The sequence below is a fragment of the Schistocerca gregaria genome, chromosome 8, assembly GCF_023897955.1.
Source record: "Schistocerca gregaria isolate iqSchGreg1 chromosome 8, iqSchGreg1.2, whole genome shotgun sequence".
Lineage (NCBI taxonomy): Eukaryota > Metazoa > Arthropoda > Insecta > Orthoptera > Acrididae > Schistocerca > Schistocerca gregaria.
The window spans coordinates 116204496-116230103 of NC_064927.1; the positions used below are offsets into that span (position 1 = coordinate 116204496).

Below are 25608 nucleotides of genomic sequence, written 5' to 3' on the forward strand. Positions count from 1 at the left end.
ACAAAAAAAGGTCTATAGCTGGAATGGAAACAATGCGTAGTACCACCGAGAAACGGTCATCATTTCTGCTTGAGATATTTGGCTGAAAATTATTTTATTATACTGCCAACGGTCTTGCCACAGTGGGAACACCTAAGTTAAGCGTTGTCAGGCTGGGCTAGCACTTCGATGGGTGACCATCCGGTCTGCCCAGCGCTGTTGGCAAGCGGGGTGCACTCAGCCCTTGTTAGGCAAACTGAGGAACTACTGGATTGAGAAGTACTAGCTCCAGTCTCGGAAACTGTCATACGGCCGGGAGAGTGGTGGGCTTACCACATGCCCCCTCCATATCCGCATCCTGTGACGCCTGTGCGCCGAGGATGACACGGTAACCGGTCGGCACCGTGGGGTCTTCCAAGGCCTTTTTCGGATGGAGTTTTTTTTTATTATACTAGTTGCGGTTTCCGTTCGGTAGATACATATTTTTGTTAGCCTATTTGATTCGTCTTTTGTGTCTTTGTCATCGTTCAACTGGTAAAGCTTTCAAAATGATACATGATTTCCTTCATTTGCAATGAAAAGTTGAACTATTTTTACGACAACAACTTCGATTTATTCCTTATTCCTACATATGGGACATTCAAAATGTCGCTTAGCATTTTCAAGTTGTAGGCTCAAACACCCTTGCTAACACAGCTGGTTTTATTTGTTGAGAAGCTGCAAAAATGATGTTTTCAAATGTTGAGGGTTATTGATTTTCACTTCGTATACCTCCGATTCGGTAAATCCTAGACGAGAAAGTCCACTGGCGTCAAATCAGGTGAGCGGGCAGCCCAGTGTCTTGGAGGTGCACGGCTAATCAGTCTCTCAAGAAAAATGGCATTTAGATAGTCACGGACAGGTACGTAGTGTTTCATCGTCACTGAACAGAACGTGCTAGATTAAATTTGCGTTAATAGCCGCATTCAATAACTCATAGCAAATAGCTTCTCTAGTGGCATATTCATCATCTTTATGCTTTCGGACAGTTTGAAATTGGTAGGCACGTTTCTTCAATTTGAATCGCAGTGTTTCCCACACTGTGGTGCATGCGTTTCCAAGTTCTCTGCTTAGTCATCTGCTAGTAATCGATTTCTTATCCTTTCCACAGTTTCATCTGCTGCTGCTGATCTTCCTGAACGCTGTTCGTCACTAACACACCCAATTCGTTTTAATTTGTTGACCGTGTTCTAAATGCCATGTGTGGTAGGAACTGGATTGTGTAATTCACGCGTGAATTTGTTGCGCACCTCGTCATACAACTTTCCACGCAGTCGGTATGCAACAACAGCTGTTCGTTCTTCTATTGTGTGCAATCATTTAGATTGCCTGCAGAAAGTAAAAATTTTTAATCTTACGACAGAAATGCTGACTTCATAAACACAATGTATAAGAGTGTGGGTGAGTGTGAGTCTACGAATTTAGGACGCTCAACAACGAGTTATTAACACCTCTATTCAAATAGTCAGAGTCGAATTTAATTAAAACACTCCGATTTTTACTTATGTCCACCTTCCCGGTCGTATGCAGTTACGTAGAATGTTAAATTGTCAGATTTGCCAATGTTTAAATATGCTATAAAATCGAACTCACTTTTGGAATAAAGTCTAAAAAGATAACTCAGGAAAGTTGTGCCTGACTGACCACTGGACAGTGCGAGCTAACCTCATAGCGCATCACATTCTTCTCCCTTAATAGTATCTGGAACAACTCACATTCTTCACGGAGTCTTAAAAATCGTTTTCTAGTCATCCCATCACATGCCAAACAGAAAGAATGAGTCGCTAGTAAATAAATAAGCATTCAATTGAGAAGTGCCGTGCTGTAAACCAAAGTTCGTAGCCACCACACATTGGAGGATCCTCCTGTTGGAGTAGGAAGGAATGCGCCATCGGACTCTCCTACATTTAAATGCGAGTGATAAGTAATTCATCTCTCTAGTTGGTCTTACTAACCGCAACTTATTGTCCGTCACTTCCAGTCAATCTTCACCCCAGCGGGGACACATGACCCTTTACTTCAACACAGACGACATAGCATGTTGGGGGTAGCACATTGAGTCATCTGATTTGGAAGACATGCTTCCTCGGCTGCTTTATCTGCTAATTCATTTTCCTGTATACCCGTGTGCTTTGGCACCCTCTAGAATGACACATCCTTCCCCGGTCTTTCCAGATGTAGGAGGGAGTCCTGGACGTGCTGAAGAAATATGGCTGCTGCGTACATTCATTGAAGAGATTTAAGAGTACATAGAGTTGAAAGCAGATGAGGAATTTCTTAGCACAGACACCTCCCATCTCCTTCTGTGCCTTTAAGATTCAATATAGCACTGCAATGAGTACAGAAAATTCGTTTGGTAAACTAATCGTGAGGACACACTCTGGGCAACAACTGAGGAGCCATGGGTCTCCCCTTGCTTAGATGCTTCTGCAAATACAGGTAAAAAGCTGCGATGTTGGTTTAAAATTTCATCAAAAATCTAATGACAAACATATGCAGGAGTGCAGTCTCAGCTTACTAAGTCTTTTCAGAAGCCAATAAGGCACTTGGCTTCAACCATGATTTACTGTTGGCGTTTGTCCCGAATTAAGTGCCACTTCATTATGGTTTGCATTAATTCCGAACCACCTCTTTGTCGCTGACGCTTTGTGAAAATTGCTTCAATGGGACAGCGAGTAGCAGTTTGGTATGGCGGTGATTCTGGAACGGCGAAGAACCTGTACACTTGATGCACCATAAGGAGCTGCGGCCAGATGGCAGGTGGAGGTTCCGCAGTCTTAGCCCATAGGCTATATACAGGTCTGTTGCTATAAGAACTTGAGGTCAGCCTAATCCTCTCATGGTGGATAGCATCGACAGTCTCGAGGTGACTAGGTCTTACTGATCCATAGACCATGCACACCCACAATTCAATTGGGGCTATACGAATGCTAAATAAAACAGAAGCCCAGTGTGCACTCCTTAAAACCTATGACAACGGTAATTCAAAATATTCAGTGCGTTGAAACATATTTCCTTTAGCTCGAATTGATGAGGTAGAAAATGTAAAATGCAGATGAGCAACACATTCTTCCGAGTTTCTAATGGTAAGTTGCTGCTGGCGCAGTAGTATGGCTGGGAGAGGAACAAAAGACAGCAAAGTCTTCCACGAATGACGACCTCGACTGTAAACAATGGTAAGCTTCACTAGATGGAAAACTGAGTTATTGCATAGAAAACATAATAAGGGATGTGCTTTAGTGCTCTGAGTTGAAAGTTCCACAATAATCTCAGAGGTAGCAGCTCCATCTCGAAATTCAGATTGTAGCTAGCAGCGGCTTTGGCGGGATATTGCATGTAAACAGTCGTAAGTACCACGGACATGGGTGTCTGCTGTAAAGTGTGCGGTGTCCGTGTCAAACAAATACTTTCCAGGGACGAGCTGACAGAAATGGTGGATGACGTGGATACATAGAACTCCGATAAAGATCCAGCATATGTTCCTGAACGGAAATGCGTATCAAAATATGTCATTCATATTATGTAAATTGAAGGTGGAGGGGGAGGGGGGAGAAAGGAATCTGTGATGTCAACTACATCGGGTCTTTACGCAGAATCAGCCTCGAAGAGTGAAAAATGTGTGCCGACCCAGGATTCGAATCCCAAATCTCGCCCTTACTAGGCGCTTGTTAATCATTGTCCCAGCCCTACACCGTGCTTATATTAATTGCGTGGACTATGTCGGCACGACTCCCGGCTGACCAACATATTGATCTATCGCCACCTATCCCCTGTCCTCGTCTATGTTCTCCACGCTCGCTACTTTGAGATTCCCGCAGGGGGTCGAAAGTGAGTGTGCATCCGCACTGAAGATGACGGATTCATTCCCCATCGACGCGAATCAATTATACTATTTGCTTCGTGTCTGTTATTTCGGGCATGTCCTAAAGAACAGACATCACATATTCGTATAAACATAAGTCGCTTCGTTTCCCACAGTTTACGTATATTTACTGGACAGTGCGACGGCAGGCATGTCAAGCGCCATCCATAACATTGCACCATAGTAAGGTGCTCGCATTGGTTTCTTATAAAACATTATCTACACTGTATCCAAATCCAGAAAATCATACGAACAGAAGTCAATTATGTATGCATAATGAAGTCAATTATGTATTATAAGGATCACGGTGCGTGTATACGAGGTGCGTTCAAGTTCTAAGGCCTCCGATTTTTTTTCTCTGGACTGGAAAGAGATAGAAACATGCGCATTGTTTTAAAATGAGGCGGCGTTCATTGTCAATACGTCCCAAAGATGGCAGGACCGTACGGCAGATGGGATTTTACCGCCAGCGGCTAGAATGAGAACTGTTTTAAATACTTAAAATGGCGACGTTTTCCTTACTAGAACAGTGTGCAATCATTCGTTTTCTGAATTTGCGTGGTGTGAAACCAATTGAAATTCATCGACAGTTGAAGGGGACATGTGGTGATGGAGTTATGGATGTGTCGAAAGTGCGTTTGTGGGTGCGACAGTTTAATGAAGGCAGAACATCGTGTGACAAACCGAAACAACCTCGGGCTCGCACATGCCGGTCTGACGACATGATCGAGAAAGTGGAGAGAATTGTTTTGGGGGATCGCCGAATGACTGTTGAACAGATCGCCTCTTGTTGGCATTTTTGTGGGTTCTGTGCACACAATCCTGCATGACGACCTGAAAATGCGAAAATTGTCATCCAGGTGGGTGCCACGAATGCTGACGGACGACCACATGGCTGCCCATGTGGCATGTTGCCAAGCAATGTTGACGCGCAACGACAGCAGGAATGGGACTTTCTTTTCGTCGGTTGTGACAATGGATGAGACGTGGATGCCATTTTTCAATCCAGAAGCAAAGCGCCAGTCAGCTCAATGGAAGCACACAGATTCACCGCCACCAAAAATAATTCAGGTAACCGCCAGTGCTGAAAAAATGATGGTGTCCATGTTCTGGGACAGCGAGGGGGTAATCCTTACACATTGCGTTCCAATGGGCACTACGGTAACAGGTGCATCCTACAAAAATGTTTTGAAGAACAAATTCCTTCCTGCACTGCAACAAAAACGTCCGGGAAGGGTTGCGCGTGTGCTGTTTCACCAAGACAACGCACCCGCAAATCGAGCTAACGTTACGCAACAGTTTCTTCGTGATAACAACTTTGAAGTGATTCCTCATGCTCCCTACACACCTGACCTGGCTCCTAGAAACTTTTGGCTTTTTCCAACAATGATAGACACTCTCCGTGGCAGCACATTCACCAGCTGTGCTGCTATTGCCTCAGCGATTTTCCAGTGGTCAAAACAGACTCCTAAAGAAGCCTTTGCCGCTGCCATGGAATCATGGCGTCAGCGTTGTGAAAAATGTGTACGTCTGCAGGGCGATTACGTCGAGAAGTAACCCCAGTTTCATCGATTTCGGGTGAGTAGTTAAAGAGAAAAAAATCGGAGGCCTTAGAACTTGAATGCACCTCGTATTTATACATTGCGAAAAAAATATTAGTACACTTAGAAGGACGACGTCGGTTTTGATCCGATGACGGACTATGCCACATAGGGGACAGTACATATACGATAATGGTTTCAACGTCGTTCTCCAACCGAACGTACAGTGGCATAGCTCCCAGAGCGCCAACTGTGTCTACCCTTTACTACGGAAGGCTCAGTGGGGTGTAAACTTGTGAAGCAAGAAGCCAACCATTCCACAAAGACGCACTCGCGCTTCCTATAGCCAACCAAGCAGTAAGAAGCCAACCATTCCACAAAGACGCACTCGCGCTTCCTATAGCCAAGCAAGCGAGTCTGAAGGGGATCAAATTACGGCCTTCACAGAAATGCCACACACATTGGACGAGCAGTGTCTGGCCCGGCAGATCCCTGGATCTTAATGCCCTTTGAGGCCGTCCCAAGGAGCTCATGCGTGGTGTTGCAACTGAGAATGTAGCACAACTGCAACAGCGAATTAAAAATGGCAGTGCAATTATGCACAGAGTGATGATAGAGTCGGCAACATTCCGAGAGCAGTAAGACGTCGAGCACGTCAATGCCTCAACTACTTGAACACTGTTCTGTGAACATGTTTTGGGGTAAATGTGTACACTACTAGCCATCAAAATTGCTACACAAATAAGAAATGCAGCTGATAAACGAGTATTCATTGGACAAATATATTATACTAGAACTGACATGTGATTACATTTTCAGGCAATTTGGGTGCATAGATCCTGTGAAATCAGTACCCAGAACAACCACCTCTGGCTGTAATAATGGCCTTGATACGCCTGGGCATTGAGTCAAATAGAGCTTGGATGACGTGTACAGGTACAGCTGCCCATACGGCTTCAACACGATACCACAGTTCACCAAGAGTAGTGACTGGCGTATTGTGAGGAGCCAGTTGCTCGGCCACCATTGACCAGACGTTTTCAATTGGTGAGAGATCTGGAGAATGTGCTGGCCAGGGCAGCAGTCGAACATTCTCTGTATCCAGAAAGGCCCGTACAGGACCTGCAACATGCGGTCGTGCATTATCTTCCTGAAATGTAGGGTTTCGTAAGGATCGAATGAAGGGTAGAGTCACGGGTCGTAACGCGTCTGGAATGTAACGTCCACTGCTCAAAGTGCCATCAATGCGAACAAGAGGTGATCGAGACGTGTAACCAATGGCACCCCATACCATCACGCCGGGTGATACGCCAGTATGGCGATGACGGATACACGCTTCCAATGTGCGTTCACCGTGATGTCGCCAAACACGGATGCGACCATCGTAATGCTGTAAACAGAACCTGGATTCATCCGAAAAAATGACGTTTTGCCATTCTTGCACCCAGGTTCGTCGTTGAGTACACCATCGCAGACGCTCCTGTCTGTGATGCAGCATCAAGGGTAACCGCAGCCATGGTCTCCTAGCTGATAGACCATGCTGCTGCAAACATCGTCGAGCTTTTCGTGCAGATGGTTGTTGTCTTGCAAATGTCCCCATCTGTTGACTCAGGGACCGAGACGTGGCTGCACGATCCGTTATAGCCATGCGAATAAGATGCCTGTCATCTCGACTGTTAGTAATACGAGGCCGTTGGGATCCAGCACGGCGTTCCGTATTACCCTCCTGAACCCACCGATTCCATATTGTGCTAACAGTCATTTGATTTCGATCAACGCGAGCAGCAATGTCGCGATACGATAAACCGCAATCGTGATAGGCTACAATGCGACCTTTATCAAAGTCGGAAGCGTAATGGAACGCATTTTTCAGTCTTACACGAGGCATTACAACAACGTTTCATCAGGCAACGCCGGTCAACTGCTGTTTGTGTATGAGAAATCGGTTGAAAACGTTCGTCATGTCAGCACGTTGTAGGTGTCGCCACCGGCGCCAACCTTCTGTGAATGCTCTGTAAAGCTAATCATTTGCATACCACAGCATCTTCTTTCTGTCGGTTAAATTTCGCGTCGGTAGCACGTCTTCTTCGTGGTATAGCAATTTTAATGGCCAGTAGTGTAGTCTGCAGAGAAGTTGAATTTCGGGGCCTTTCGTATCCTTGCTTTCTGAGAAGAATTAATTTTATGGTGTTTGTGGTGCACATGTGATCTCAGCCCTACCGCATATCTCGGAAATAAATCAATTGCAGGCAGAACTTTATTTAACGTGTCACTCTTATTTTGATGGATACATTATACCGACGAAGCGTGTACAGTCACTTTTGAATCACTCTATATATTATAGTGTTGTTGTCACGTTAAAGTAAACATTGTAGAGATACAAAAATTTCTGTGGTGTATAAAAGAGAGAGATGTTGACGAAGTAGATGTGTAAATAAGGAACATAATTTTTTGATGTTGTGTGAAGACATGTGTGATGAATATTAATGATAAGGCAGTACGTGTTGAATATTAATTATAAGGCAGCACAGTAGGCGAGGGACGTGTAGAAATATTTGGTCACCGTTATCCTGCATACTATTAGGAGGAGATTATGGTCAAAGGCGGATGATGGTTAATGGAGATTTATGAACAGTAGAGAATGGTGGGCAATAGAGAGAATGATGGTCAGTGGTAAGTTATGGTCAGTAAAGAATAATGGTCAATAGAGAGAATGATGGTCAGTGGAAAATCATGGTCGGTAGAGAGAATGATGGTCAACAGAGAGAATGATGGTCAATGGAAAATAATGGTCAGTAGAAAGAATGATGGTCAAAATTTATTGTAATGTGGAAATCAGAGAGATGATGATATTGATGAGGCAGACGTGAAAATATTGTACATAATATTTTTGATATTCTTGGCAAACTTAATGATGGGAGTTGATGAGGCAGATGTGGAAATATCTAACCACCAAAAAATGGTTCAAATGGCTCTGAGCACTATGGGACTTAACATCTGAGGTCATCAGTCCCCTAGAACTTAGAACTACTTAAACCTAGCTAACCCAAGGACATCACACACATCCATGCCCGAGGCAGGATTCGAACCTGCGACCGTAGCAGTTGCGCGGTTCCGGACTGAAGCGCCTAGAACCGATCGGCCACCGCGGCCGGCATCTAACCACCACTATCCTGTATACTACTAGGTGGAATGGATCATGGTCAATGGAGGACGATGGACAATGGAGAATGGCGGCTTATGGCCAATGTGAGAATCATGGTCAGAACGACGGTCAATGGAGAGGAAATTATTTTGGGTGACTGCAGGAACAGAAATACCTGTTGACATGTTGTGTGTAGTGGAACCACTAGAGGAGAATGTCGTATTGGATGCAACATGATGTTTTTACTTAGAAGTATCATACGTGTACATGATACAGGTGGTGACAGGGCGGTTCCTGTCAACGTGGATAATTTCGACGTTAATGAAGTATGTACGGTTAACGTACGGTTAACGGGTTACTAGTTGCTAACTTAGAAGTGCCAGACGAAGAAGGGCTAGACAGAAAACGGCCAATACAAAAAATTTGAAGAGGTCTAGGAGACTAGCTATGGCTAAATTTTTACTGGAACTCAAGGAATTGTTTAATCCTCTAGGTCAGCTGCCGATGCCATCCGTAACACAACATAGAACTCGGACGGGAGATAAAACACCCGCATATCGAAAACCAGCATGGAACCACCATCACTTGGAACAACCGGTATAGAAGAATTTATCATAAGGAAATTGAACGATGGCATAATAAAGAAATTGATTATTTCCTGGGGAGTTGCTGTCGCCATTGTGCCAAAGAAGTCATCAGACAGAATCAAGAAGTATAGATTTTGTTGTGTGGTTATCACTACTTAAATGGTAGAATAGCGAGAGATGCATTTCCTATACTTAATGTTACAGAAACTCTTGATAATTTAGAGTAATGTAAGTACTTTTCCACAACAGACCTAAAGAGTGGTTGTCATCAACTAGTGCACTGCAGGCAGTTGACAGGGAAGCAAATTCGTGGTTGCTGGAGTACCGGCAGTTCTTTGTGTTTTAACGTCCCTGTGAATACACGACAATTAAACGAAGATCGCACTATACTAATCGCGGACCGCTAAATTGAATGAGCACGTGAAATTCCACTTCCACTTCAAAAATAATTTTGTTCGCAACAGGAAACGAATTGACGTTTTCCGTCGACACTGCTTCCTTGAAAGACATGATGAACCAACTGCAGCTATACTTCGCGAAAGGGAAATTTCAAATATTTGCCGAAAAACCGAAGAATATGCACCTAACAACTTTTAGAAGGAACACTCTGCATCTCTGATCGTTATGACAGAGCATTATGAAACTCAATAGAGGGAAGCCAAGCGCTCCAAAAATTTGTACTGTGGAATGCCTTTTTCTTGCAAGAATCGAACTGAGCCATTCCTCAGTTTATTATTTACAGAGGATTGCCACCGGTCGAACGAAGAAATTGAATTTTTGGAAGAGAAACGTATAGAATAACATTTGATGACGCTGGACTGTACCGCTGGCGCAGCAACTTCCGAGACTTCCTTTCTTGTACTGAGGCAAAAAGAAGTCGTATTGGTGCCAGGCGGGATGGGATGGTGGTCAGGAGATGAGACAAAGCTGTCTGCAGAGGGTGCACCCAGTTGACATAAAGCAGTCACACCTAGCTGGGAGCATTTTCCTCGTGCTATCCGCACGTTGCAGTCACTTGTTTAGCAGCCATTGGTGGCTGTGGTGGCAGTACAGAACGGTGCAGTGGGGTGCGCGAACCTTACCTGTGGTGACCTCTGAGACTGGCGCTGAAGAGATCCCCCCCCTACACATTTCATTTGTTTTAAAGAAAGATCCAAATTCATACCTCTCTCAGTTCTCTCTAGATCTGGAAGATTTCCTAAATAAATAGACCATGCTAAATAACTTTTTTGAAGTACACGTCTTTTATTCTTAGCACATTGCTGGTGATGTCTGTAGCAAGCTTTTTAAGACAAGACTGCTACATATACGTGAGAAATATTCGCAAATAAATAGAGCGTGATTTCTTACTCGGATTTTTAAATGCGACATCATATAACACTTCTCATATCCAGTGTCTTGGGTCATAAATGATACTAATTGGATAATAAGGTCCCAAAGTTCTGGCAGCCATGTAGGCTTATTCCAGTATTTCCAAGCCATCGGACATCACACCATCCACGATTTGTGAATTTCCTCCGTTTTTATGCATTTGCCAATTGACATAGAAGTGTGGGGGACGGGGGAGGTGGGAGGAGAAGGGGAGCGGATGACTTTGAGCTTGATCTTTCGAGAGCACTGGCTACAATGCGACCTGTGTGGAACGAACACAACCCCATTACTTTCAATTGAAATTGCAAGCTGTATGCAGGCCTTGTGCCACTGGCTACAACACTCCGGTGGACGCACAGCCTTTAACAACACCTGCCAACTAGTTTAAATTAGACTATAGCAAGTGCTAATATCAATCTCACTCGATTGTGTAAAGCATTTCTAATGTTTAAATCTGTTTACAGGAGCATCTTGCTGGGACTGGAGAAAGACAAAGAAAAGCTGATGCAAAGTATTCGCCCAGCGACCTCTCCCGAGAATATAGCGAAGGACAACAAACTGACTGTGGGTATCAGTACCCTTCTTACACAACGGCAGACGTACAACGACTTGGTCAGGCAAGAGAAAGACACGGTATGTTTTAAAGTGAAATAGATTTTTGTATAACCATAGGTCTTTCTTCAGACTCTATTCTGCGAATGTTGAATTGTTAATAAAAAAGCTGCAAATGTGTCAGGTGTGGTCTCCGACATCCATAGGGATTTTTCTCGAAAATTATATGTCCAAATCTTTTCTGCGTGAAATGCCTTGTAGTTAAATACTTAATAAACAATTAGAGTGGGACGTTATTTGTAGTTTCCCTGAGTTCAGGGTACAAAGTCAGCTTCATAGTTTCAAATAGGCGGGGTGGTCAGAATTACTGATCACATCAGACCGAAATTAGTGCCGGCCGCTGTGGTCGAGCGGTTCTAGGCGCTTCAGTCCGGAAACGTGTTGCTGCTACTGTCGCAAGTTCGAAACCTGCCTCGGGCATGGATGTGCGTGATATCCTTAGGTTAGTTAGGTTTAAATAGTTCTGAGTCTAGGGGACTGATGACTTCATATGCTAAGTCCCATAGTGCTTAGAGTCATTTGAAACGAAATTAGTGACTCCCCCCGCACAGGAGACATCACGATAGCCTAAATTCGGTACAGTTCACAAGTTCTTCAGGTACGCCACATCCAGCTGAAGCCACTCATATATGATCAATTTCCATATAGCTTACAAATTGCAGGTGTATTTATTTCTACATTCCACAAGCTGTTCCAGACATAGTGCTGTGCAAAACTTAGGGAGGAAAGTAACTTCCGTGTTATGTGTCACAACCAAGTAACATAGCTCATTCAGATTTGGACCATAAATACGAAGACCTGCCGAAGTGTAGTACAGAATGCAACTGAAAAAATGCGCACTGAGATGAAAAGAAATGAGACTTTTATTCAAAGGCAATAATTACACTGAAGTCACCGAGATTTATTATTGTCACCTGGACATTACAGAAGGTGGGACATGGTTCTTATAAGGTGTGTGACCACCACAAACAGCAGTGCATGCTCTGCATTGTGCTCCCATCCTGGCTACAAGAGTGGTAAGGAGTTCTTGTGGTATGGCATCATGGTGTCCCATTCCTCCACCATAATGGTTGACAGTTGCTGGATGATCGCTGCTGCACATGGACGTTCTGCAGTGCGTCCCCCCCCCCCCCCTCCCCCACTGTATCCCACATGTGCTCGACGGGATTTGAGTTGGGGCAGAGGGCAGGCCAGTCTTTTTGCCAAACATTCTCTCATTCCAAGAGCTCCTCCACCTGTGTAGTTTGACGCTGTTGCACGCCGTCTCCCATCATATGGTGACAGGTAGGTACACAAATGCAACTAGAAACATCGTCAAAGATGATCGTTTTGGTGATCCAGGTATTGTGATGTACCATAGGCGTACTGATCTCCTAATCTTTGAACGTACTACAATCATCGCTCAACATTATTGTGACACAGTATATCTTCTACATGTGCGTTTTTTCAGGGATGCATTCAGTCTTGACTTCGTTTTCTCGATGACAGTGCGCGACCGCAATGAAGTGCACAGGTGGGAGTTCTTGTGGAATCAGAGGGTATTCGGCAAACAGAGTAGCCTGATCGTTCCCCCAACTTATATCCCATCGAGCATGTGTGGTATGCGTTGCTGGCAATTTTACAGCATATCTACATGCATTAACCACCACCCAGCTGTAGCCAACCACGGTGATGGAGGAACAGAATGCCCTGTCACAACAATTTCTTACCAACCTTGTGACTATGAAAGGAGCACATTACAGACTATGCACTGCATTTTGTGGTGATCACTGACCCTATTAAGAAGAAAGCCTCACCTTTCGTAATGTCTAGGGTATCGTCAAAAATCATGGTGAGTTCGGTGTAACTATTGTTTTTGAATGAATGTATGTATATTAATGAATTTACTCATGGCACTTTTGTTAGCTACGCTAATGATAAATTTCAAAACTCAAATTAATCATCAAATTAATTAATTTAATAAGATGAACCTCAAATTGCTGATGTACCACCATAATAAAATAAAACTAGTGAATAATTGCGGGGGTATTAATGAGAAGAGAGCCGTATTTAAGTTTACAAGATAACAAGTTTTATCAGTACTTTTGTAACTACAACTGACTAATGAATCGTACACAAGAGAAGACAAACACAAATCATAAAACGAACGGTGTTTTATTGGTAAAGCATGCATAGGTATGCAAGCTATACAAATTCTCCCCTGAATTAATCCGTTTTACAACGCAGTCTGACTTTGTTTACATTAATCCGCTGTGAGGCCCAATTCTATTCAAATGGAATCAAGTACGACCAAGTATTTCAGGAACTAAGTTTCACCCTGGAACAGGGAGCTGTGAATATCATTTGACAACCCTACGCTGGCGCTGCAGTACCTTATCCTTTCACCCTGATTCAGGTGGCAGCAGTGAACAGCGCACTGTGGGAGAGGAGCTGTAATGTTCTGACGTGTCCACGAAAATTTGCAAGCTATACGGTCTGGCGTTCTGATTATCAGAACGTGGGAAACTTCGCTATCAGACACCTGGATTCAGTGTGAGGTGCACCCATTCTCTGGCCTGGCCACACCAATTCGACTCACTGGCATGACGGTGCATGCTGGAATTGCTGAACGTCAACACCCCATTCAGGACGGACAAGTTCACCCTCATGACACATGATACGTCCGAAATGATATGCAGTTCCACTGTCGGTACAGTTGGAAACTGCCACTGGTTCTTAGTCTACCACAAGATACAGATCACAAGCCTCATACACTGGGAAAGGACCTGGACATTTCCATCGTGAGAGGACCAGAAGACAAAGAGGGGAAAGAATCACATCCACTTCTCACCAAGCCTCGGGCTTGCCGCTGTGTCCGAGCGGTTCAGGCGCTTCAGTCCGGAACCGCGCTACTGCTACGGTCTCAGGTTCGAGTCCTGCCTCGGGCATGGATGTGTGTGATGTCCTTAGGTTAGTTAGGTTCAAGTAGTTCTAAGTGTGTGGGGCTCATGACCTCAGATGTTAAGTCCCATAGTGCTTAGAGCAATTTGAACCACATGAACTAAGCCTGGGTATGGGAGATGAATCAGCAAGAATTAAACCATCCCCACATTTCCCAAACCAATCGAACTATCCTCTTTTAATTTAATCTCCCCTCTTGACTGTTGTGTTATCCTGGTAGTCAGTCGAAACACAGCAGCGGTGTTTCCATGCTTGAGGAGAATGCTTCCAGTCTGCATATCCAAGGAGGAACCAGTTAGCAACTCCAAATCCCTCCTGTCGGAAAAAGAAGATTTTAGTATAGTGAGACGTCGTTCTCACGGTAATCATGGCCATGTTTTGGCTGACCACTGCCTCTCATTCAGGAAAAGGTACAATCCTTCCTGCCCGACCATTTACAATTTCTTAAACAGGACTGTTAAGCTGCTCAGACAGTTGTGCGTGTGAAATGTATGTTTTTTTCCGCTCGCTTAAAGAAACTGGAGACTTCCTTGCGTCAAGGAGGTTACGGTCTTGCCTCCTCTACACACGTGCACCAGCCACTCTGTTCGTATTGCCTCAGCTTCTAACATGAGAATGCACGAAATTTTGTGGCATTCCCACCGTTTGCACAAAGCATCAATTTACAGCAGTCTTTCTTAAATGCCTTCCTTCACCCACTTTCTGCCAACTGGCCAATTTTGCGATGGACTGCCACTAGGCCTAAGTAAAATGTGTTGTGAACGGGCGCTCTTCTCTCCAACCCTAAGCCGAAGGACGAGAGGGTATCAGCCAGAAGTCCCTCTGCCGCTGCGGTCCACTGAGTGCTGCTACCCAGAATCATTCGCACAGCCAGGTAGCTGCACTCAGCATTTATGGTTCCCAATTCATATCTCTCCCTGTTCTCTTTCGCCTCCACTATGGTCCGTCGGGTATAAGTTCTCTACAGGTTAGACCTGCAGCTAAATGAACACTCTATTCACAATTTTCTCATGTTCAAAGTCATTAACTACATACAGCAAATGTAGTACTGGGAAACACCGAGATTATGACCTAAAATATGAACATTAATCTGACTGACAGTGTTGTTTAAATGAGAAGAGAGTGATATGCCACATCTCACTCACTACCTTCCTGTTACCCAATAATTTATGGGCGGGGATTGCCACACTTCAATAAAGAGGTTAGCTTGACGCAAAGCAGAAGAAATTACGACACTGTAACTGGGTCTTTGAGAATGACATGCCGGACCAGGTCAGCTTTGCCAACCAAAATCAAAAAAATACCACACCCTGTCTTGACACCATTCAAACAGGAGTCATACACACACTCACTGCTTCATGCCTGGAAAAGTTTTGTGATTTTCTGGGTGTGAGAATTGTTCCTGTGGACCCTCAGGAATTGTTCATGCGAACCCTCTGGAATCGTTCTTGTGGGCCCTCAGGTGTTTGACATACACCCGTGGCTATCAATACAATGACTGTACGGTTAAATGGTCATGCAGACATTTCACTAACCCATTCACACTGAGGCTGAGGTCAGAGATGATTAATGTCCCTAACCACAATACAATATTGTTGGACACTGATCATTTTCTGCGTCAGAGATTTTGTTTGTTCGCAGAGGTTCGATCTTCCATAGAGACAATAACATGACAAATTCTATCCAAGAATTCAGTAAATCTAGTTCTGCCTATTGGCTTCTGTCTCAGGTTCTTCGGCCGACGTTCATCTAATGATTTTACTGGCATTTCGCCAGCACGAGTGACTGGCATTGTCAAAGCTTCACCCTCCATTGACGGTGGTGAACTGTAATGGAGGGTGAAGCTTTGACAATGCCAGCCACTCGTGCTGGCGAAACGTCAGTAAAATCATTAGATGAACGTCGGCTAATAGGCAGTTTGTCAACAAGTGGCCACGAAAGCCTTAACAATTTTGTAAATCTGGTTCTTTTAGTGCACTGGAGTAAATGGTGTTAATACTAAATAAATAACATTTAAATGACATGTGAAACGTAGTGAGACTTTACACAAATGACAAAGACAAAATATAAACATGAGTCAGTTTCAAAAAGTGGTTCGAATATAAATGTATTTGTTGTGTGTGATATTTTGTGAATATTAGATTTTAAATGAGAGTGACCTTATACCACAGTACACATTTAAAACTGATGTTGCTCCTCTTGACAAACATATAAAGAAAGGAAAGTGAAAAATTACATTTAACCTAATAAAATAGATACTGCAAGGTACACAAAAATAAGAATTAAAGAAGACAAACACATTTTAAGTCTCCTACTGCTCCCTTTTCAAGAGTCTTTAGGGATCCCAGAAATTAACTCTATATTAGTCATATGACTAAACACAGAACTACACTCACGAGGTATGTAACAGGTTGGAAGTGGAGGTGTAGGGGTGAGATGGTGCTAAGAGAAGGGTTACCCTTTGCTTAACAACCTCAGTTGTGGCAGTGGCGTCTGTGGCAGGATCTGTCTCCAGTCTGTGGCGGTAACAGATATGCATCTGAACTACAGACAGACGAGAGATGGGGCAGCAGTTGACAAACTGTCACTCTTGTTGAAGACAGTCCTCCAGCAGCAGTTGTCAGCGTTGTGGCATAGTATCCCGAGAAGTTAATTGCTTGGTCGGGCGCTCTCTAATCCCTCCGTTCTCATTGGCAGTGGAATTACCTTCAGGTCTGGTCCCTCGAGACTCTTTCATCAAAGAGCGGTGGTCCCAAGAGGATGCGAGCCTCCGTTACCTGCTAGAAGCAGGCGAGGCACCCCTGCCGATGCCTTCACTCTCCATTGGCACGAGCTCTGTATGCCTCTGTAGCCTTTGAGCTGCCCCAGTGTCATCCCGTCAGCCGGCAGCCTGTAGCTGAACTGCCAATGTGGCCATGCAGTGATGTCACGTCAGCTGGTTGCTTGCTGGAGGTGGCACTCTACTGTGACATCCCGCCGACAGCTGCGTCCCAGTCAACCTCTTATCTAAAAGACATAAACTAACCATTTTCTAGTGGTGAAGCTCTGTTGCTGTAGCATACGTAAGAGTTTTGTTAGTTTCCCAACACTCTGAAAAATTTTTCAGATAAAAACTATTGAACGTCTAACACGTGAGCTGGAGAAGGAAGTGGCAATTCTGCGAATGAAGGACATGGATGACCACAGGAGCAAGAAGCTGGCATCGATCTCCGAGAAGAAACTCGTGAGGCTCGAGAATAAGCTACACGTCGTATGTATTCGTGCACTCTGTTCTGTGATAGTTAATGTCTCGTAGCCGCTGCAGTCTTGACAACAACGATCTACTGCATCTTAACATTTATATTACCGTAATAAAAAGCAACACATTTTTATATTTCTACGGTCTACCAGAATATACATAGCTTCAATAAAAAAATATATTATGTTGCAGGAGACAGTGAAATATAACAATATTGCTACAGAAAAAGATCGGCTGAGGGAAGACATCGATACAATGCTCATTGAACACGAGCTCTTTGAAACCGCCTACCAACAATTACTTAAGAAGCTTGTTACTGGCAAAAAAGTCATGTCAGACCTTATGAAGCTTGCGACCTCCAACTTCGACCAGAGGTAAGCTGCTGCTGGGTGAAACACGATTCACTGTTTCCTGTATCGTGGCTCCAATATGCTTCATTTAGACAATTATGGAACTATTTTCGTACTTATAAGGAGAGCTGTAAAAACAGCCTTCTAAAGCAATACTGTATAAGTACTAGAAAATGTAAAGCTTTCGGAGCTACAAATAAATCACACCACCTTAATTAGAAAACCCATTGCCTACAATGTATAAAGCGCCTTAGTTCAGCTACGTGTTGCAGTACGTATGGTTACTACTGCAGGCGATTTAAAAGAGAAGCTTGTTATAAGAATTATATTTGGTACTAATTTTGAGGCATTCTGCAGGGATCTCTTCAAAAACTATGGCAATTGATATCTCGATAACAACTTCACAATCTGTTTTGTACAGGGTGTATCAAGAGGAATGGTAAGTGTGCGGGGATACGACAGGAGCAAAAAGCTTCATATGAACATATGCCCTATTCCGAATGGTTTTCGAGATAGAACACATTTAAAGCACATTGTTCTTCATTTTTTTGTATTGTGCATTACCTTGTCTTTGTTTATAGCGTATCACAGTAGCGTAGAGAAAGTCCAGATGAACAATTTGGTACAGGACAAATGTGGTCAATGAAGCTGGGGAGCAAACTAAAACTGGGCCACAAAAACTACCTAAGCTACAGCGTATGGCCGCCGTGCGAGAGTCTCAATATTCTCTCACTCTTTTCGCGCAAAATATTAGTCCTAAGGAAAAATGAATCAGATCTTTTTTGTACGAAATTTGATGTAGTTTAATTTTATACTGAAAATGGTTCAAATGGATCTGAGCACTGTGGGACTTAACAGCTGTGGTCATCAGTTCCCTAGAACTTAGAACTACTTAAACCTAACTAACCTAAGGACATCACACATATCCATGCCCGAGGCAGGATTCGAACCTGTGACCGTAGCAGTCGCAAATAAATTTTATACTGATACATGTACTCGCTAGAGGCTGCGGTTTTCGAGTTACTAAACTACTGGCCATTAAAATTGCTACACCGCGAAGATGATGAGCTACAGATGCGAAATTTAACCGGCACGAGGAGATGCTGTGATATGCAAACGAGTAGCTTTTCAGGGCATTCACACAAGGCTGGCGCCGGTGGCGAACGTGCAAGGTGCTGACATGAGGAAAGTTTCGAACCGATTTCACATACACAAACAGCAGTTGACCGGCGTTGCCTGGTGAAACGTTGTTGTGATGCTTCATGTAAGGAGGAGAAATGTGTACCATCAAGTTTCCGACATTGATAAAGGTCGGATTGTAGCCTATCGCGATTGCGGTTTATCGTATTGCGACATTGCCGCTCGCGTTGGTCAATATCCAATACTATCAGCAGAATATGGAATCGGTGGGTTCAGGAGGGTAATACGGAACGCCGTGCTGGATCCCAACGGCCTCGTATCACTAGCAGTCGAGATGACAGGCATCTTATCCGCATGGCTGTAGCGGATCGTCCAGCCACGTCTCACTCCCTGAGTCAACAGATGGGGACGTTTGCAAGACAACAACCATCTGCACCAACAGTTCGACGATGTTTGCAGCAGTATGGACTATCAGCTTGGAGACCATGGCTGCGGTTACCCTTGACACTGGATCACAGACAGGAGCGCCTGCGATGGTGTACTCAACGACGAACCTGGGTGCAAGATGGCAAAACGTCATTTTTTCAGATGAATCCAGGTTCTGTTTAAAGCATCATGATGGTCGCATTCGTGTTTGGCGACATCGCAGTGAACGCACATTGGAAGCGTGTATTCGTCATCGCCATACTGGCGTATCACCCGGCGTGATGGTGTGGGGTGCCATTGGTTACACGTCTCGGTCACCTCTTGTTCGCACTGACGGCACTTTGAGCAGTGGTCGTTACATTTCAGATGTGTTACGACCCGTGGCCCTACTCTTCATTTGATCCCTGCGAAACCCTACATTTCAGCAGGATAATGCACGACCGCATGTAGCAGGTCCTGTACGGGCCTTTCTGGATACAGAGAATGTTCGACTGCTGCCCTGGCCAGCACATTCTCCAGATCTCTCATCAATTGAAAATGTCTTGTCAGTGGTGGCCGAGCAACTGGCTCCTCACAATACGCCAGTCACTACTCTTGATGAACTGTGGTACCGTGTTGAAGCTGCATTGGCAGCTGTACCTACACGCGCCATCCAAGCTCTGTTTGACTAAATGCCCATGCGTATCAAGGCCGTTATTACAGCTAGAGGTGGTTGTTCTGGGTACTGATTTCTCAGGATCTATGCACCCAAATTGCGTGAAAATGTAATCACATGACAGTTCTAGTATAATATATTTGTCCAATGAATACTCGTTTATCATCTGCATTTCTTGTTGGTGTAGCATTTTTAATGGCCAGTAGTGTAAAAAAAGAAAAAGAAAAACGTGCAAAAGTTACAATAAATGTGTTATGTCTTGGCAACCATTCGGAATAAGGCGTATGTCCATGCGAAGATGGTTCATTCCTCCTGGGACACCCTATATATTTATTTATTTCTCGATTAGGACGTCTTATTTCTTTCGACTATTCAGATTTAAGTTTCTCAGACATTTCTGTTACATATTCGCATGGTCTGAAGTGATTTGTTACGACCATAGCAGCGCGCCTTTGAATTCTTTCAACGTATGCTGTCATTCCTGGTTGATAAGCACCCAACTGCTGGATCAATGCTCTAGAATTGTTCGCACTAGCATGTGCTACGCATTTTCCTTGCATTTACCCGAGACCCTTCTAAATAAGTCTTGAATAGAACATCATCTCATCGGAAAGTACTTTGTCAGTCTAATGTGGTATCTGTAATGATGGTCATCCTAAGATCACAAAATAAAGGCCATGGTTCACCTCCACCACTGCGGACAGCATGCTGTCAATCAAACGTGGTTTCTACAGAGGTGACCGTCCTCGGATCATGAGGTTGAGTCCCACCACAGTGGAAACTACGTTTTCCGTCTAACATTAGACTGACAATGTGGTTTGCACGGGGATGGGACTGAATCGTCGCCTGTCTTTTATGATTTGAGAATGGCCGATGCTGTTTAACATCGGTCGTTTCTGTTTAAATAAATATGATGAGGCCGGATAACTGAACTGTTTTAAGTCTAAGTATTCCAATCGCTTTCCCTGACACTGACTGTACGTTATCGACCCATTTCATACCGGTTCTTAGGTTCACGCCCCTAAATTATTATACAATGTGACATTGTATATCTGTATTGTGACAAGAGGTTCACTACTAATCTTGTAATCAGATACTATCAGATTCTTTCTATTTGTTGTAGACAGTACCTTACATTTGTCCACATTTAAAGCTACCATTCATGACAGAAAGTGGGAATTTCATCAAAGACTTTCTGTAACTGCTTATACTCATGCAACGATGATACATTCTGGTTCTCAACTGCACAGTTAGACGCCATATTATGTGTCCTTGGGACACATTCAGTGTCACTTTAGTTTCATTTCTCGCCAAGTATAATGTAAAGGTTTCTATTAGCCAAATATTTCTCGAAGCAATGAGATGTTTTGTGAAGGTACTGTGGATTGTTGCGACTCTGACTCAAGGGTCGTGGGTGCGTAGCATTTCCTCCGGTACTGAAGCGAGTGCAGAGATACGAAAGCGAGAGCAGTTTGCATTTTATTTATCGACCGACACCCTGCGTACAGAATTCGTCAGTAGCTCAGTAGCTGCAATGGTGCGGCCCCTGTTTCATAGATAGGTCGTACCTACGTCCTTGTGACAGAATGGTGACTCGGCGCCGGCAGTGCTATTGTGGCTCGTGGCGCCGGCGTCCTTGCTGACCGCGTAATGTGTCAACTCTGTAGCTCAGCGACGTCTATCAGAAAGCGTGCAAACATCAAGAACTGAACACAGAACCCTCGCAGACCAGCTGATGCATCAGGCAATGTCAACCACTGAGCTGCCCCACCTGGGATCGCAGGGCTAACTCGTAGAACATCTGCTACGACTAGTAAATGTAACTACGCCGAGTAAAAGTGTGGCGCAGCTGCACATTCGACCAATAACTGGCTAGGAGTCTGGGCCAGTCAAATGTGTACCACGCTCGTAGATCAGCTGCTCGTACTAGTAGTTGAAGCTGCATTTTGAGGAACAATATGGGCTAGCTGTACATTCGATCTATGACTGGCCAGGAGACTCTGGAAGCGTATCGCCGGTTTGGTTGCGAAGTATCTTTGCGAGCGGCTGCTTTTTGCAGAGTCTAGCGTGGGACACGGGGCGGCTATGTTGTGTTGTGGGTAGGTCCGCATGCGTAAGTCATTATTATGGAAGTTCAAGTGTTGCTACAAGTGCTATTACAGTGAAGTAATGAGACATGGAAGTGGATTCAGAGTAAAGTACATAAAGAAATGCTGATAACGTACTTGAGAATCCGCCCGTTTGACTGTCGTACAGTACATCAATAATACGCGCCGTGCTCGGCCTCCCAGAATGAATTAATATGAATCAGTAATTCAGTGTACCACAAAAGAAAGTATTCAAGTGCCAGTGTTTGTAACGAGCGTGAGAACGTGCGTGTTTGGCCATCGCGTTACCGCTTCTACAATCAGCCGCTCCGCGACGGTTACGCGCATGCTCTTGCAAATGAGAAGTGTGGAATGTAATTTAACTTATGAACAGTGTTATATTGTTACAAGTGTCAAGAAGGACTGGTACCAGATATCTGTTTGTACGTGATGAGCGTTTCGTTCGACCATTCGGATTCCGCATTATCAACAATCAGCCGCGTCGTGTCGGTTATGCGTACTCTCGTGCAAGTGATATTGTTGACAGATAATCATCATCATAGCCTGTGTATCTATCGGCGAATGTTCGGCCGGAGTAGGACTGTGAAATAAGTGAGACAACGTAAAGTAGAATAGTGACAGACATTAACTTCGTCATGAATACTGTGCAGTAACACAATAGTGATAATTATGGGCAATCATCAAGAATGTTAATTGGCGTCAACACTTACGACTTAGAGTGTAAACAGTGCAACCTGCGACTGTTTTTAATCGTCTCAGAATATAGTTGTTCACGCCAGACGCAGGACAGTGTTGAGTTTAACGTTGAGTGGCTCCCCTAAACCCTCTTGAATATTTAGATACATTATTTCAGGCAAGTCAGTAGCAGTGTGGAGCAGAACAATACGACCGCCGCAGGAGTATCAGGTCGTGGTGAGGACACGGTGCATGGTCAGTGTAGAACAGATTAAGGGTCCCCCACTAGCTGTACCCCCTGGCGTGTTACAACTCCACCAGTAAAATTTATAACTGGCTCGTAGATCAGTTGCTCCGACTAATAGATGAAGCTGCACTTTGAGGAACGGTGTGGCCTAACTGTACATTCGATCGATGACAGCCCAAAAGACTATGCCAGTCAAATGTGTGCCTGGCTTGTAGACCAGCTGCTCCTACTAATACACTGAGGTGAGAAAAGTCATTGGATACCTACCAATAACATGTTGGACCTCCTTTTGCCCGGGGTAGTGCAGCAGCTCGATGTCGCATAGATCAACAGGCCGTTGGAAGTCCCCTTCATAAGATTGTGCCATGCTACCCCTATAACTGCGAAAGTGTTGACGGTGCAGGATTTTGTGCACGAATTGATCTCTCGATTATGTCCCTTTTATGTTCGATGGGATTCATGTCGGGCGATCTGGGTGGCCGAATCATTCGCCCGAACTTTCCAGAATGAAACCCGACGCGAACAGTTGTGGCCTGGTGAGATGCCGTACAGACATCCAGAAAAATTCTGTCGTTATTGGCTCTAAATGGACTCCAAGCAGCCGAACTTAATCATTTCCAGTCATTGGTCGGTTCAGTTGGACCAGAGGACCCCATCCATTCCATGTAAATACAGCCCACGCCACTATGGGGCCACCACTAGCTTGTACAGGGCCTTGTAGAGAACTTGTGTTCATGGCTTCGTGGGGAGTACGCCACACTCGAACCCTGCCATCAGGTGTTACCAACTAAAATCTGGACTCATCTGACGAGACCAGGTTTTCAGTCGTTTATTGTCCAAACAATATGGTCACGAGCTCAGGAGGGGCACAACAGGCGGTTGTGCTGTTAGCAAAAGCACTTGCGTCGGTCGTCTGCTGCCATAGCGCATTAACGCCAAATTTCGCCACATTGTTCTAACGATACATTCATCGTACGCCCAACATTTATTTCTGCGATTATTTCATGCATTGTTGTTTGTCTGCTAGCACTGACAACTCTACGCAAACACCACTGCTCTCGGTCGTTAAGTGAAGTTAGTCGGCGACTGCGTTGTCTGTGCTGAGAGGTACCGAGAGAAATCTGGTGTTCTCAGCACTCTCTTGAATACTTAATTCCATAACGATTTCAGAAATGAAATGTTCCATGCATCTAACTCCAACTACCATTCCGCGTCCAGATCTTGTTAATTCCCATTGTACGGCCACAATGGCGTCGGAAGCCTCTTTACATTAATCACTTGAGTACAAATGACAGCTTCTCCAATGCACTGCCCTTTTATACCTTGTGTATGCAATAATGAAGTCATCTATATATGTGCATACTGCTACCCCATGACTTTTGTCACCCCATATAGATGAAGCTGTACAGTGAGGTCGAATGTGTGATGCAGAATGATTTTACTTGCTGAGCCAGGAGTATTTTTACTCCTTGCAGCCAGGTGCATTGCGGCTGAAGGCAGGCTTCCATAAAGAACTCAGTTCTGGAATCGCCATGCTGTACTATACCTTGTGGTAATACCGCACGACACTGACGATATAATGCAGTGATCTGCAAACTACTCGGCTTGTTTGAATGCGTTATGCAGCTTAGGCTGATTCAGTACGATCGTATCTTGGTGAATGAACTATCTTTAAATGTCCGACATCTCGGGCTCAAAATTCCTGCGACGATGAAATACGCTGATTGTGCCCAACGTGCTTATCCTGCTTTCAACAGTCGCACTGGTGGTCAGCACAAAGCTTGATAATATCCCTGTTACCTGACACTATGAAGTATCCCATTCTCTCTACAATATGCGAGGGTTGTCCAGAAAGTAAGTTCCGATGGGTCACGAAATAGAAACAACTGGGAAAATCCGGTAAAGCTTTGCACAGATGTGTTGGGCATTGTGCCTAGTGTGTCCCTGTCGATCGTGTCGCTTCGCTCTTTTCAGTTTTGAATTAACAGTGAGCATGTAAAGATGCGTAGGGAATACCGTCTCCCACCAAGTATGAGGGCCTAATTAGAGATTTCGCCTGTGTCATGCAGCCCACATAACACAACTGTCGAGCAGTTCCCTTTTCATGCCAATTCTCGTCCGCACACTGCAGGGGCAATGAAGACGCTCCTGCTCCGTTTCCGATGGGAAGTGTTTGATCACCCACAATACAGTCCGTAGTTGGCTCCCTCTGAGTTTCATCTCTGTTCACAAGAACCGCAGGCTATGAAGGCAAAATTTTACCACATACAACGTGCTGCAGTTCAGTGCAGATAACTGGCCGAAAGCACAGGCGGCTGCTTTCTATGACGAGGATATTGGAAAGTTGATACAATACTACAACAGCACCCGAAGTTGGAAAGGCGACTATGTAGAGAAGTAGGTGGAAGGTGTACCTAACTGTTGCAAATAAAACGTTTCTGGTTTTAACTGCGATTTCCATTTCGCGACCGACCGGAACTTACTTTCTGGACAACCCTCGTAGCAGCTGCTGTTTGAAATTAACTGCTAATGAGTGTTTTCTACATTACCTCATCGACTCATGAATTTTCCATCAGTCTAATCCACAAACAGTCAACACACATACCGGGGAAAGCTGTACGGATACGTAGTGGTTTACTGTCAGCTAGTCCCTGGGATGGGAAAGCAACAATTGTCGTGTGCTATAGGTCGAT

General features: G+C 44.4%; 1 protein-coding gene across 1 annotated transcript in view; it reads left to right on the plus strand.

The window, feature by feature from the left end:
• The window catches only part of LOC126285066 (uncharacterized), a 48641-nt gene that overhangs the window by 9020 nt on the left and 14013 nt on the right, over positions 1 to 25608 (plus strand). Inside the window, exons 2-4 of the mRNA XM_049984389.1 lie at positions 10989 to 11157; positions 17183 to 17326; positions 17507 to 17688. Coding sequence (XP_049840346.1) covers positions 10989 to 11157; positions 17183 to 17326; positions 17507 to 17688 — 495 coding nt within the window. The remainder of the gene's footprint in view (positions 1 to 10988; positions 11158 to 17182; positions 17327 to 17506; positions 17689 to 25608) is intronic.